Source organism: Pteropus alecto, unplaced genomic scaffold (assembly GCF_000325575.1).
Source record: "Pteropus alecto unplaced genomic scaffold, ASM32557v1 scaffold210, whole genome shotgun sequence".
NCBI lineage: Eukaryota > Metazoa > Chordata > Mammalia > Chiroptera > Pteropodidae > Pteropus > Pteropus alecto.
This window is the reverse complement of record NW_006431288.1, coordinates 89,859-105,008: the sequence shown is the minus strand read 5'-3', so window position 1 is coordinate 105,008 and position 15,150 is coordinate 89,859. Positions and strand designations below refer to the sequence as shown.

General features: G+C 38.0%; 1 protein-coding gene and 1 pseudogene across 3 annotated transcripts in view; one reads left to right on the top strand and one right to left on the bottom strand.

Moving 5' to 3' along the window:
- The window catches only part of PRDM10 (PR/SET domain 10), a 51,586-nt gene that overhangs the window by 26,570 nt on the left and 9,866 nt on the right, over positions 1-15,150 (top strand). For all 3 annotated transcript variants that reach the window (XM_006905782.3, XM_015597646.2, XM_015597639.2), the window contains exons 11-18: positions 4,155-4,502; positions 5,843-5,998; positions 8,270-8,449; positions 10,091-10,201; positions 11,142-11,342; positions 11,985-12,128; positions 12,800-12,970; positions 14,223-14,363. In XM_006905782.3, the coding sequence (XP_006905844.1) occupies positions 4,155-4,502; positions 5,843-5,998; positions 8,270-8,449; positions 10,091-10,201; positions 11,142-11,342; positions 11,985-12,128; positions 12,800-12,970; positions 14,223-14,363 (1,452 nt within the window). The remainder of the gene's footprint in view (positions 1-4,154; positions 4,503-5,842; positions 5,999-8,269; positions 8,450-10,090; positions 10,202-11,141; positions 11,343-11,984; positions 12,129-12,799; positions 12,971-14,222; positions 14,364-15,150) is intronic.
- LOC112470936 lies at positions 9,176-9,294 on the bottom strand (annotated as a pseudogene).

The window sequence follows — 15,150 nt, the reverse complement described above, 5'->3', positions numbered from 1 at the left end:
GTACATAATTTTGTCTTCTTATTTGCTGATAAGCTAGAAGGGACCTTGAAAAATAGTCTAGTCCACTCCTTCATGTAAAAATACATTTAAACATTTACAGTTATATGATAGCATTGACTGGCTCTAAGCTCTCTGAGGCTAAATAACCTTTTTGAGGGTCTTATAATGGAAACACTTTTGGCTCCATGTATATTATTTCAAAAGATTATGTAAAAGTATATGAATATAGACCAGAAAGGCAAAAAGCTTTGAACTAATAACTTCCCATCCATCATTCTACATTATTTTCCAATCTGCATTTCACTATCTTGCCCAATTACTATCTTTTCTGCTTTGGCCATTCTGATTTTTCTCTAAGTCCAGAGAAATGCTTACTAGATTTTTTTTTTTTTTGAGGGAAAAAAACTAAAGCCCACATGTGGAATGAAGTTGTGGATGTATAAGCATAGTCTAGCTATAATTGTAGCTGTATTCTTGAATGAGTTGGGTTATTGGTTTCGGTACAAGGTTCCTTGTGTCAAAGGAAAAGCCATGTGCATGTGGCTTTTGAAAAGGAGGTCAGTCTTAGTTGAACTATTTTTTTTTTTTATCCTCTCACACATTCTAAAAAGTAGGGCTATATATTTTTTCATCTTTTCTATCCAGGTTGGTAATGACCAACTGAAGAGAAGTCTTCCAATCCAATTGGTAATGTAACTATTTTTCTCTCCTCTAACGCTGCCTGCTCAGTTGGAGCTGCAGGTAGGTTTGTTTCCTGTGTTTCACATATCAGAGTGTTATTTAAGTGTTTGCCTTACCTGCTGTTCTTTGCAACCCGTACTCACTAAATCCTGCTGGAAGCTACAGTTTGGTTGCTACAGTAAATGCAAATTGGTTAATGAATAATGATAATTTATTTTCAGATAGATCAATGAGTAATCGTGGGCTGCAGATTTCTCATGCACAAAATGAAGGGTAGGACTAAGTGATCTCCAAGGTCCCTTCCAGCTCTAAAACAGTTTGAATGACTTGTAGAGTGGTATTGAATTCTGACTCTATATTCATCACTGTGCTAGGTACAAAATAGAATTTTCACTTGATTCCTGTCCTCTAGGAGCTTACAGTCTAATTGGGGAGACAATACTAATATTGAGTGGTTTATAGTTAAGCGCTAAATTTTAAAGCATAGGCTGTAATTGCTATAGGAACTTGGAAGAGTGAAAGGCCAATAAAAATGAAGGAGTCAGAGAATAATTCATAGATGAAGTGAGACTTAAACTAATCTTTGACAGAGAAGTAGCGAGAAAGTCAGTGGTTTCAGAAGAGGGCAGCCATAGGATCAAGGCTAAGACACAGGAATGTGCTTGGTATGGTAATGGAAACACAGTTTGATCCTAGGATGAGGTGCTAGGTGAAGGACAGTGGTAAGAGAGATGTGCTGAGCAGGGCTAGCTCACTAGTCGCTTTGAAAGCTGGGCAGAAAATAGGCCAGAGAAAAGTTGTTTTTTACTTTTTAAAAAGAAAAATGAACACGACTGATTTCCTTTTTGTGTCAGGATCAAAATAATATAAAAATTGATCCATAATTTAGGTTCCTTTAGCTATTAACATCAAACTTTAGAAACATTTTATGGTCTTTGTCTGTAAAGAATCTGTTGTCTTAGACTTTATTTCATTGTAAGTTAAATCCCTCATCACAGATTTTAGCAACTATACCATTTTTGGCACCCATAGAGTAGCTTATGTACCATACAGTGTGTTGTGGTTACCTGGCTGTAAGTCAGGGACCAGAAGATCCATAATGGATTCATTTGTGCTGCCTCCACATTGGAAATGTATGCCAGTTGTAGCTCTGACCTATAGAACCTACCACAGAGCAGAAATGGCCTGCAAGTGGGTTGTAGAGTGGGAGTGGGTTTGGCACTCACTACTTTATAATATGAGGATTACATTAGGATCATTAGATCAAAGAAATACAATCTAGTTCTTGAGTACTTAGACAATGTTCAGGGCCCCATGGAAATTAAAAAGACGATAAGAACAAGGTTTGTTGACAGAACCGAGAAAGTGGAGCCAGGTGGCTGCTCAGTTTAAATCAAGTGTCTGAGGACACTCATAGTAATCAGAAATGACAGAAGACTTATTAGTGTAATGGACCAAGGCAAAACTGAGTTCTAGATTTGGTGCCCAAGAAGAAGTGGAATCCCCAGTGGGACCAAGATCAGTTGTACATTGTGTTTGCCCTTGGAAACTACTGAACTTGGATGAAGGAAATGATTCTTACACACCAAAAGCTCTCTAAATCTTGACTCCCTGAACCTCAGGATAGCATTCTTTTATTTGCAATATTTCCATAAAGTTTTGGGAGTAGGCAAAATACTAAGAGTTTTTATGTAAAAAAAAAAATCTGTCCAGATAGACTAAAAAGATTAGGTAATTGCTAAGCAATATTATGAAGTAAAAGAAAGCTCTGTGGATAATTTGAAAAAGGTGTATTCTTACAGATCCCTGCAGATGCTATAGAAAAGATCTTGAAATAGTTCTTCAGCATTTTCATATGAAATACATGAATTAATTCTCAAACTTTTTTTGAACACGTCCTACGAACTAAACTATTTTTAAGGGATCTATATACAAAAGAGAATAAAATCTGATGCAGCCCCGAAGCAGCCCCAGTCAACTTGGGAACACAAGAGAACTGCTAAGTATCTGCTCAAGATACAGGAATAGGTAAAATACATCTCTCTTCGCCCTGTTAGAGAAGTCCGGAGAAAGGTTTCTGTGACATAGTAGCTATGTTCAGAATTTTCACTAAATCAAAAACAATTATTTTGCTTTTCATCTAAATGGCTATTTCTTAGCAAATTTAGTTTAGAAGTTGCTGCTTGTAATTTGAAATGAAGGGTTAAAGCATTGTTCATTGTACTTTTTTTATTGTACAAGTAATGCATTAAGAGTTCCACTAATCCTTCAATTACTATTCCTTTACAGTTACATAAGCATAACCATTCACAGATATATTTTTTTGAGAGATTTTTTTTTTCCTCCCTGGTATTTTGAGGAACTTATGAATGGATCTTCATTACAGTGTAACTAAAATATTTATTCTGTAGTCTTTGTGTGAAAGATCATTCTGTTGATCTGCTCTTAGAGCATGAGTTGTTTTTCCAGCACTAGTGATGAATTTACACTGAATACCTGGATTCTCTCACTTGGATTCCCTATAACAATTGCAAGGATTTACAAGATGGCTAATCAGCATTAGAAATGCAATCTGTGACTGAAAAAAAAAGGGGCAAAATTGGTCTAGACAGAGAACAAAGTGATAAACTTAACTTGGTTAGCATAGCATTGTAACCAATGGAACTAACAAGCTACACTGAGAACTTATCCTCTGCATTTTCTCAGTAGGAAGTGATTAAATGCACATATGCCCTTTATGAAGTGCGCTCATGTATCTTATCTCATGAACAAACATGTTCATATCAATCTGTATCCTTTGTTTCTCTTTCAATTCTTTTTCTTAAGTTGAGATATAATTCACATACCATAAAATTCATTCTTGTATTGTGGTTTTTAGAATATTCCCACAGTTGTGCAACCATTGTACTATCTAATTCCAGAACACTTCATCACCCTTAAAAGAAACCCCGTATCCATTGCCTCCTTCCCCTAGCCCCTGGCAAGCATGACAGTTTAGTTCTTTTTGTTGCCTTATTTTTTTGCTAAACATTTTAATCAAGCTTCAAATTCTTTTCCTCAAGAACTTCAACAAGTAACATTTAGCTGACTTACTCCAACCTCATTCATGCATGTGTGACTTAACCCAAGTCATTTTTTCCAAATCTTCAGTTTTTATTCTACTTCACTCTGGGATTTGTTTTATTAAACAAGTCCTCTATTGGGAGTACTTTTTTGAATGTGACTTAAGTCCTTTCATAAGAAAACAGACATCAAACGAAACACAGAAAACATTTGTCTTTTCAAGATGAATTTCTTTGAGATGGCTTCATTTTAAATTTCTTCACCAGAAACGTCCTCTTTTAACTGTGTTTCCTAGAGCTTAATTTCTATGGAAAGTCTGATTGCAGAGACCATCTACCTTCTCTGTAAACGTGCGAGCCGCTTGCACATTTAATTTCCTCACTAAATAATCATATTTGTGTGTCTTTCAGAATGCAGCTCTTCAGCATCTGTTTATTCGGAAGTCGTTCCGGCCTTTTAAATGTTTGCAGTGTGGAAAGGCCTTCCGTGAAAAGGACAAACTGGACCAACACTTGCGCTTCCATGGGCGGGAGGGGAATTGCCCCTTGACCTGTGATCTCTGTAACAAGGGCTTCATCAGCAGTGCATCCTTGGAGAGCCACATGAAGCTCCATTCAGACCAGAAGACTTACTCTTGCATTTTCTGCCCAGAATCCTTTGACCGCCTTGATTTGTTGAAAGATCACGTGGCCATTCATATCAATGATGGCTACTTCACCTGCCCAACTTGTAAGAAACGGTTCCCAGATTTTATTCAGGTGAGTGTCTGTTACTGAAATTCCTGTATACTTCCTTCTTTTGGTAAAAGAAACCTTGATTTTTAGAAAATTGAGACTGCCTATCACCTGCAGTTTCATCTCTTCTTTGTAACAGCTTTACAGTTGAGAACGGTATTTCTTCAAACTACTTTTGATAAACAAAAGATTATTATAACCCTTAATAGTCCCAATCAGACATTGGCATGTAAACATTTAAGTTTTGTATTACAAGTAATAAACACCCAGATATGGTTATAATTTTTAAAAAATGGGTGCTGCAAAGGATTAAGAAGACATGCACCTACTTCCTGGCCTTGGGGTCTTGTCTTCCTACCATTGTGGTATCCTATCTTGCTTTACTAAGGTCATGCATTTTAGAAGGAAAATTGGTTTATAATGTACTTTTGTATCAAGCACTGATCTCCTTTCCTGTGCTGTATTCTGGAGCAAAATGGGCGAGGATAAATTCCAGAATATTTATGATTTCTCTTGGACTTCGAGCAATTATATTGTTATATCTAGTCAGTGAATAATTAAATCTAAATAACTAGTAAAAATATTTATTTATTTTTTTAATTCCCAAAGCAAGAGGAGTCTAGGATTTAATCATGGTTGGGATTAGTGTCGGAAGTCTTGGTAATTTTCTCACTTAACACAGTTAGAAAAGTTGCCTTCAGGCAGAATCTAATAGCAAAAGAAACTCTAAAAATAATGAAGCAAAATGTCTTATAGGAATAATGTGATATGACTCACTGCTTAGTCCCCATTCATAGCTCTTATTTATTGGATATTTATGGCTAGAATTCAGAGGCCATATTCCTTTATTTAAATTATCTAAAATTACAGGGAATAAGTCCAGTTAAGGAGAAATAATGCCTTTGTTGTATGTTCTCATAAATGGGTAATTTTTTTTTATATCATTCAATTTGTATCTTTAATTCTTCAGAATCTGATTATATAGAAAGATATAAAAAGACCAGTTACTAAAGGGAATTAAATTGTTTCTGTACATATTAGAGGCAGAAAAAAGTGAGAATTATTTTTTGTCTTAAAAGTGAGTTCACTGTAAGCAGGCCTTTTGACTAAGCAAGCACTCTATCTTCCTCTTCAAGTCATATGGGAGGTTGAGATTTGTAAGCTCTCTGGCTGCTCATTTTGGTTCTTTGTGTCAGGGATAGCGTGTGTTAAGTCCAACTATCAGTCACAGCTGATTGGATTATACTACTGAGCTGATGAAAAGTCCATGGCAATGCCTTTGGCTCCCTCTAGTGTTGATAAACTGCATTTTGTCATTTTCTTTGCTGCCCTACTCCCCTGACTTTTTCTGTCTTCACTGCCAGGTGAAAAAACACGTGCGAAGCTTCCACTCAGAAAAGATCTACCAGTGTACAGAGTGTGACAAAGCCTTTTGTCGTCCTGACAAACTGCGACTCCACATGCTCCGACATTCAGACCGCAAAGATTTCCTGTGTTCTACGTGTGGGAAGCAATTTAAGGTATGTAAGCAGTGAACAGCTTTAGGTTGCTCTCATGGCCACTGAGGTCATGTCAAGCTAAGGAGCAATGCTTGTTTGTTTCATCAGTTTATCACCTGCTTACAGAAAACTGGACTGGAGATGCATTTTATACCTCATGTTTGAGTTAGTTACATGATAAAATTAAGGACAAAAAAACTCACCTTAATTTCCCAAAAGAATTAATTCTAATCCCTAGAGTAATAATCCATCTCTGAAAAGAATCCAAATGTATGATAAATAGAACTAAACTGCCATTGAGGAATTCCTAAGAGAACAATACATTTACCTATCAATTCAAGAGATTCTTATTGACCACTTATTAAATATAAAAGCCTGATAATTGAGCCCTGAATGCAGCAGAACTGTCATCTAATGGAGGTGGGAAAGCTGTAGAGTGTTGAGAGGGCTTAGATTACTTTGGGGTAAGTTAACGATTTCAAGGATTAAAATAAAAAATAGTGAGTATCAATAAGCTGCTTGGAATTTAGAAGAAGCAAAGGAAAAACTCATGGGAGACTCAGAGATAAGAGTTAAACATGTAAGTGTAAAAATAATAAAAAATGCTTCATTGGGAAATCAGAGGACTCTGTAAAGATGTCATTGAGAGACACTATTGAATATGATTGTAGGTCATGCTGTCATAGAAAATGGAAAAGAATCAGAAATGGATTCAGGAGCAGAACAATAATTTTGCAAGAATGTATTTGCATAGACTGTGGAGACATTATAAGAGAAGTAGAAATAATTTTCTAAGCTTACATTTTGTGGTATGTGTGTTATAGAATGTAATACCGATGTCTTTAAATATACAGTAGCGTAATTTAAAACACCACGAGAATTCTAATATAAAAAGTATTAACCGGTTTAGGTTTTTCTGTTTCTTAATTAAAAAAAAAAAAAAAATCTAAAAGGAACCCAGTCTTGTGATGCTAACTGGTTGGCCACCTATCTAATCTATTCAACATTTTTTGATGACCTGTTTTGTGCCAGAGAATCACTTTAGCACCGAGGCACATAAAAAAAAAAAAAAAAAAAAAAAAAAAAAAAAAAAAAAAAAAAAACTTTTGTGCTTCTATTTTACTTTCACCCAGTAGATTAGACAGGGTTTAATCAGAGAAGCCAATGCACTGTGAGTACTATGGAATAAAGGAGTTTCTTATAGGAGGAACTTAATTATAGGAAAAGATGGAGAAATAAGAGTGTGAAAGGAGAAGTTGAAGCATCAGAGAAAGGTCACTAATGCACCCTTCTGAAGCCCTGACCTGGGTGGACAAATGGGAGCTTACCTGGGCATCCGGGAACCCAGGTATCTCCAAATGCAGGGAAAGCCCATGAAGGAGAGCTGGTGCTGTCTGTGGACAGTTGTGTTGCTGTATGTGGTGGTGGACATGGACTTGGACAGTGGGGCTGACAGTTGGGAAAAAAGCTGATGGCTGAAGGGGAGAGACTAGGGATGAGCAAGAGTGCCTATGACACGTATAGTATCATGGCTGCTACTTCATTTCCGTCTTGTAGTCTGTATCGAAGATGAGAAGAACTGGTCTGGTAGAAAGATTCAAAATCATTACAAGACCAGTAACAGTTTAATCATATGTCCAGTGAGGGCAGAGTCTCATTGGATAAGGGAGCTGGCATTTTTTTGAATTTGTTTTCATTCAGGATAGACTCTTCCTAATTCTCTCTCTATGGACTCATATCAACATATGTCCCTAGATGAGATTATCAGACTGGATCTAGACTGCGCTCCATCCATAGCAGACAGTGTAATTGTTTACTTGAACTCTCAAATCCATAAAATGAGATATTCCTACTTAAATTCACTTGAGATTTAGAAGAATATCATGTTTATTAAAATGTGTGGGGATTAAGTATACATAGGATTTTACAAATCCAGTATTTCCTATCATTCACTATCAATTTCTCTCGTAGTTCTTAATACCATACTTACTCCAGGTACCATTCGATCTCTTCTACATAAATACAAAGGGTTTCTTCTCATATATCAGTATCTTTCAAATTGAATGGTCATTCGCAACCAAGGCTTAGTGGAATGCATTTATTTGCTAGTGAACAGAGTCATTCCTACTCTCTTTTGCCATGTCTTTTTATGTTCTAGCACTTTAGCAACTCAAATGTATTTTGGTAGGTTGTGGTCACTGCTAACTTGTATTCTTTTTTTAAATCCTTTGAATTACAAAATTTATACCCCCACTCCTCACCCCCCTGCCTTTTCAAAAATTCTCTCAATAGAGAAAAGACAAACTACGGGAACATATGCAAAGGATGCATAATCCTGAGAGGGAGGCCAAGAAAGCTGACCGCATCAGCCGCTCCAAGACGTTCAAGCCTCGTATTACGTCCACTGACTACGACAGCTTCACGTTCAAGTGCCGCCTGTGTATGATGGGCTTCCGGAGACGAGGCATGCTGGTCAGTGCCAAATAGCTCTGGGTTCCACCCGCTGTCTCCCAAACCCATCCATTTCTGTTTGTGGCGATGGCTTTTGTACTATATTCTGTACAAATCTGTCAATAGGCTTTGTCAGTGGCTAGGGGAAAAAAACAGGCAAACAATTCCCAATTTGGAATTCTCTCCTTTCCAGTCTCCTTTCGCCCTCCTTTGCCACAGTTCCTTTCTGGTGACCTCTTGGAAGAGGTCTTTTTCTATCATTTTTCATTACTAGTTTTGTTTTGCTTTGCCTTTCTCAGTCTCTGCTCTTACTGTATTTTACTTCCTTCTTTTCATTTGTGTTCTTTTTTTTTTTAGGTGAGGCAACCCTTGGTTGACCTCACAGATTGCAAGGACCTTGTCAGCTTACAATCCCTTATTTTTTAAATTTTTTTATGCCTACAGTACCTGGTCTTCCTAGGTGGTCTTCCATCCAAGCACTAACCAGGCAATTCTCTCCTTTCCAGTCTCCTTTCGCCCTCCTTTGCCACAGTTCCTTTCTGGTGACCTCTTGGAAGAGGTCTTTTTCTATCATTTTTCATTACTAGTTTTGTTTTGCTTTGCCTTTCTCAGTCTCTGCTCTTACTGTATTTTACTTCCTTCTTTTCATTTGTGTTCTTTTTTTTTTAGATGAGGCAACCCTTGGTTGACCTCACAGATTGCAAGGACCTTGTCAGCTTACAATCCCTTATTTTTTAAATTTTTTTATGCCTACAGTACCTGGTCTTCCTAGGTGGTCTTCCATCCAAGCACTAACCAGGCCTGACCCTGCTTAGCTTCCGATATCAGATGCGATCGGGCTTGTTCAGGGCAGCATGGCCGTAGACTCGTTTGTGTTCTTGAATATAGTTTCTTGTGAGGTCTTTGCCTTCTCCCCAGTTGTTCCCTTGAATGCTTCTCTTTTTCATATGTGAAACAGCAATAGAAGGGAGCTTTCCATCACAGCAGGGTATGTGAACCAGATTAGCTGAAACATCAGTGTAGCCAGTTTACTGCTCTAATTCCTTTTGACCTATTACAGTTTTTGCAGAATACAGCAGATTCTCAAATCTTTTTGTTCAAGGTGATTTCATTATAACGTTGATGAGATATGCAGGAACTTAACTCTTGTTTTATCAATTAGCCTATGGTAAATTGGTTTTGTCGTATATGTTCTTTTGCTTAAAGTCATAGAACCTAACGATGATGTTAAGTGAGGACTTACTATATATTTCTGTCAGGAACTAAAATTCAGAACCTTAATTTTTATCTTGTTCAATGTCTTCTCTAGGGCTAGGACACTAAACTAAAGAAAGACAGGTTTGCATCAAGACAATTCACCAAAGAAATTCATACCACTGTAATTTTCCTTTTTCTAACAGCAGTTCTTTTGTCTATTAATGGAATCCGCAGTGGCCCATTCACCTTCAGTAATTTGCTGAATTACTATTAAGTCCTGTTAACAGTGACTGTTAAAGCTTTGGTGTCAGATGGGCCTAGTAATGCTGGTTCTGGCCAATGCCTTATTGTTTTGGGCCACTGCTTCAGAGAATTTTAGCCTCTAGCAGTCAATATCAAAGACATTTATTTAGCTTCTGTTTGTAATGGGTTCTCTTTTTCTTGTTTTCTTTTTTTTCCTTTTAGGTAAATCACTTATCCAAGAGGCACCCAGACATGAAGATAGAAGAGGTGCCAGAGTTAACTCTACCCATCATAAAACCCAACCGCGATTACTTTTGTCAGTATTGTGATAAGGTAAAAGGAAACTATCCACAGTAGGATGCCTCTGTGGGAGTCCTGCTTAGAATAAATTTGTCCACACGTAAGAATATATACTAGGATCTTGCAGTTACTCTTAACAGGTGGTTCCTTGTTTCTTAGTAGTTTTCCATTTAGCCAAGAAAGGGCTAGAATGGCAGCCTCATTTTAAGCCATTTTCTTTTCTTCAGAATTAGTTGACTTTGTTTTGCTTGTTCCTTCTGTGATTTTTGTTACAAAAGAAGAGTCCTATTATGAGGCGCTTAGTATATGAATTCATTTAACATGTCTAAGATATAAAATGAGAGTGTGTATTATCCTCATAAAATATATGGTAGATTTTTCTAGAAGATTGACTAGGATGTGAAAAAGTTTTGTGTACTATTCTATTCTTTATTTTTGTACATTTACAAAAAAGACAAAGAGAATGCATGTTTATTGTTTCATTGTTTCCTTTTTCAACGTGGCTATGTCTGCTTAAAAGTAAGAAACATTTTTAAGCATTGATTCACCACTATAGGCACTAGTTGCTATTAGACTCGCCATTGTGGAAGATTCTTTGGCATATAGTAGTCAACTGAATACACCATACGAAGGCTTTCCCAGAAAGGCTAAAGGATGAGCTGGCCTTAGAAACAGTTCTCTTTGTATGATTGTATATCCACCTCTTAAACTTTAAGGTAAAGGCTACTTTTACTGTTACTATCTTAGATATATAAATTCAAGGAAGTTGCCTGGCATATCTAGGTGATGTTCTTATTTTATTCTAAGTTATGTTATATCCTTATTACCCTTCAATATATCTGTTAATATATTTTATTTTGGGCTACACGAATACTTTTTCTCATTTCCTTGTAAGGAAATTGTGAGGTGATTTGCTTTAAGTGGGAAAGTAGAACTGTATACTGCTTTCATGGCAAAGCATTTGAATTTGTAGGTTTATAAAAGTGCCAGCAAGCGGAAAGCCCACATTCTGAAGAACCATCCTGGGGCCGAGCTCCCACCAAGCATTCGGAAACTTCGACCTGCCGGCCCTGGAGAACCAGACCCCATGCTGAGTACCCACACCCAGCTCACAGGCACAATAGCTACCCCTCCTGTCTGCTGCCCCCACTGCTCCAAACAGTACAGCAGCAAGGTATGTAGAAGGCTTCTGACTAAATCTGAATCAAGGCCATGATTTGAGGAATCTCTTGAGAGAACATGGCTTCTCTTCAGATGCCCTGGCTTCTTTTGATTTGATGGGTGTTTTCCTATTTCAGATGCCTAAGGACTATCAGCACATACTGGGAAGAGAACATGGTAGACTTTCCCCAGAATTAGCGCCATCTGATAGCCTGAGCACTTGACTGGATTTCTTTTTCCTTGGTCTGCTGAGTGTCTCATATGTGCATATCCCATGCTCACAGTTTATGAGCTCAGGCTGCCAAAAGTACTACATAGGAACTTAAGTGATAGTTCTTAAAAAGGGGGTCATTTCTGCTGGAGGGCTTGTGATTGCTGCAGGTATTGGTGGGACTAGGGGATGCTGTGGGGTATTCTGACCTCGCCTGATGGTGTGATGTCACATGATTCTTTAATCTTTTCAGCCTCTTCTTTTTTCCCCCTTTCATAGCATTTTGGTGCTTTAAGAAGGGCAGGCACAAAGACAGCCTTGCTCTAATTTTTTTTTAATGGGTAACATAAAAGACTTTAGGAAACTTTGGAAGGTTTACATTTGAGAATGGCTGAAAATAACTAATTCCAGTAATTATTCTTGGGTTTTGCTGTAATTTTTCAGACCAAGATGGTACAACACATTCGGAAGAAGCATCCAGAGTATGCCCAGCTCCCTAACACCTTACACACACCACTGACAACAGCTGTGATCAGTGCCACTCCAGCTGTTTTAACTACAGATAGTGCTACTGGAGAGACCGTGGTGGTAAGTATGTGACTGGTAAGAACATCTCATCTCCAGTGGCCTTCACAGCTCTCAATGCCAAAGCCATGGTTGCAGAAGTAGCCCATTTTCCACATAAGGCATTATGCTTATGATTGGGTCTCTCAGTCCATGCTTTCCAAAGTTCTCTTTGAAAGGGGTAATGAAGACGTGGTTCCATAGTGTAGCGGTGAGCACATCTGCTTTACACAGAGAAGGTCCTGGGTTCGTGCTCCAGTGGAGCCACGGTCCATGGTCTACGGCCATGCCACCCTGAACAAGCCCAGTGTCTGATCTTGGAAGCTAAACAGGGTCGGGCCTGTTTAGTACGTGGACGGGAGACCACCTAGGAAGATCAGATGCTGTAGGCATTAATAATAAAAAAACGAAAAAGGGAGGGTGGTAGCGAGATATGTCTGGTGCTGCTCATTTGCTGTAAGCTTGTCAGAACCTCTAGGGTAACTCCATTGAATCTGATGCAGACAGATAGATATAGATAATTTTTCAACATCTTTTTAACTTTGGATTTTTTTCTGTCTGAGCTCAGGGCTAAATTTGTAAGTTCCATGATCCACCAATGAGACAAACTAAATTTTTGTAGGACTTAAGAGCACCGAAATATCTATAAGCAGTGGTGTTACCAACTAATGTGTTGTTTTGTGTGATTTTTCTAGACAACAGACCTGCTAACCCAAGCCATGACAGAACTGTCCCAGACCTTAACAACAGATTACCGAACGCCACAAGGGGACTACCAGAGAATTCAGTATATCCCTGTGTCACAGTCTACATCTGGTCTTCAGCAACCTCAGCACATACAGCTTCAAGTGGTGCAAGTGGCCCCGGTACCATATTGCATTTATTTCTCTTTATCTTCATGAATGCCATATCATCACTAGCCAGTATGGCAACTGAGGTCAACAAAAACACCCAATTCTCAGAGCTGGAGCAGGACTCTATGTAATGTGCTGCTGCATGTAAATGATGAATCTAAGGCATTTGTAAATCTTCCCCTCCGTAGGCTGTCAAGGGCTCTAGACTTAGCAGTGTAAGAGATGTCGGTCTCGAGTAGTCCAAAGATTTTAGGCTCCAGCATATACCATCATCCTGTGCTGCTATAGGATAGTACTAGTGTGAGCTGTTTCTGAGCCTCTTCTGAATCCCTGTCCTTGGCACTCAGGTTGACTACCTGGTGAGGAGCCAGTTTGATAAGTTTCTACCTGGGCATCGAATGCTTATATCAGTGGGTGTTTGTAAAAAATAATTTTGATCCAACCTTTGACTATCAATCAGCACCTTATCAGTATAGATGTATAACTATGTTCCTTCTACCTCATAATTAGTAGCTCAGTCTTACTGATCAGGGAGCTGAAAGAAGGAATCCTCCTAGAACTATTGTTTTATTTAATTCTGCTGAGGAAATATCTTCCAGGCACAAATGAACAAACTTGTTGCTTTGAAATGATTTAGTCTCTGAAAATGTAAAACTAATATCAGAGTAGGAAATTGGAAGTTGCTGCTGTCACTGAAATTCTTTATCTTGTTTTTGTTTGTTTGTTTGTTTGTTTTTATGGGAGGGTTTTAATTTTAGGCTTTGAAAGAATCTATGAATCCCTTGAGTAGCCTGTAAAATATGATCTATATGCATTGTTCTGGAAAAAGGGTCTATATTTCAGTCAGATTTTCAAAAATGTCTGTGGTACATAAAAGGTTAGGAGCCACTGTTCTAGTGGTTTAATAGTGACGAGATAAAAGCTCGTTCTCTTCTTTTATCTTTTTTTTTACTGATAAAAGGTAGGTCGTTAAAGTTAATTGAAATTTAAGAGGAAAAGATTCCTGAGAGTTTCTCATTCAGCTTATTATTAGGAGCTATATTTCTTCTATCTCCTTGTCTTCCAGAGTTTAAGAACATTAGTGGCTTATGTTTTATAAGCATAAATTTTAAGACTATCTTTTTCTCTAAAAGACTGAAACACTGAATCTAAATTTCTATCTATTCTTATATTTCTGTTGGGATATTTTTTTAGTTGAACTTTTTTTCAGGAAAGATTTCTCTTAACCTCAATCGGTATGTGTTTGTTTTTCTCCTCCCTCCAGGCCACCTCCCCTCACCAGTCTCAGCAGTCCACTGTGGACGTGGGTCAGCTCCACGATCCTCAGACCTACACCCAACATGCCATCCAGGTGCAGCACATCCAAGTCACTGAGCCCACTGCCTCAGCTCCATCGTCCTCCCAGGTACATGTCTCCACGGACAATTTACAGAGGTTAATATGGCCTCAGGGACCTTGAAGAGTTAATAAGAGTGAAGAGACATTATTTTCATACCTAGTCCCCTTGACTATTGAAATGATATTGTTATTTTGGACCTTAATTTTTATATTGGAATTATAGGCACACTTGCATTAAGTGATTAGCTTCTCCGGTCCAAATGGAGCCCTGTGATGTGATAGCCTAGAGACACCATGGTCTTTGCTTCCTATTCTAAATGGCCGGATGATAGAATGCAATTGCTGAGTTGTTTCTGTAATTCTGGAACAGTAACTTTGAAGAGTATCAATGTTTTTGCATGGTCGAGTTTATTATTGAGATAGCATGGCTACATCCACCCCAAAATATTTATTAAATCCTTATCCTTTGCATGAAACTTTTCTAGGTCTTGTCCTCAAGGAGCTTAGAGTCTAGTAGGGGATAACACGTGTGTACAAGTAAATAGGATGTGAAGTGCCGGTATCTGTACCATAAAGGATGCATGTAGGGCCACCCCTGATATTTGCAGGTTCCAGGACAATAGTACAGTTGAAGGCCTGCGTACTATAGGTTTGAGTACTTAAAAGTTTTGAATCAAGCTAACAAACCGTTAGGTAAAATATGTTCTGTCTTCCTACTTGACACAAATACTTTTATAATATAATTGAAAAATATATGTAGAGTAACAATTGATACTAAAGAACATGGATAGTGCCAATTCAAAATTATTTGCATTTTTTGCCAAACACCATGGATGGCACTGGCAGCTGCCAGG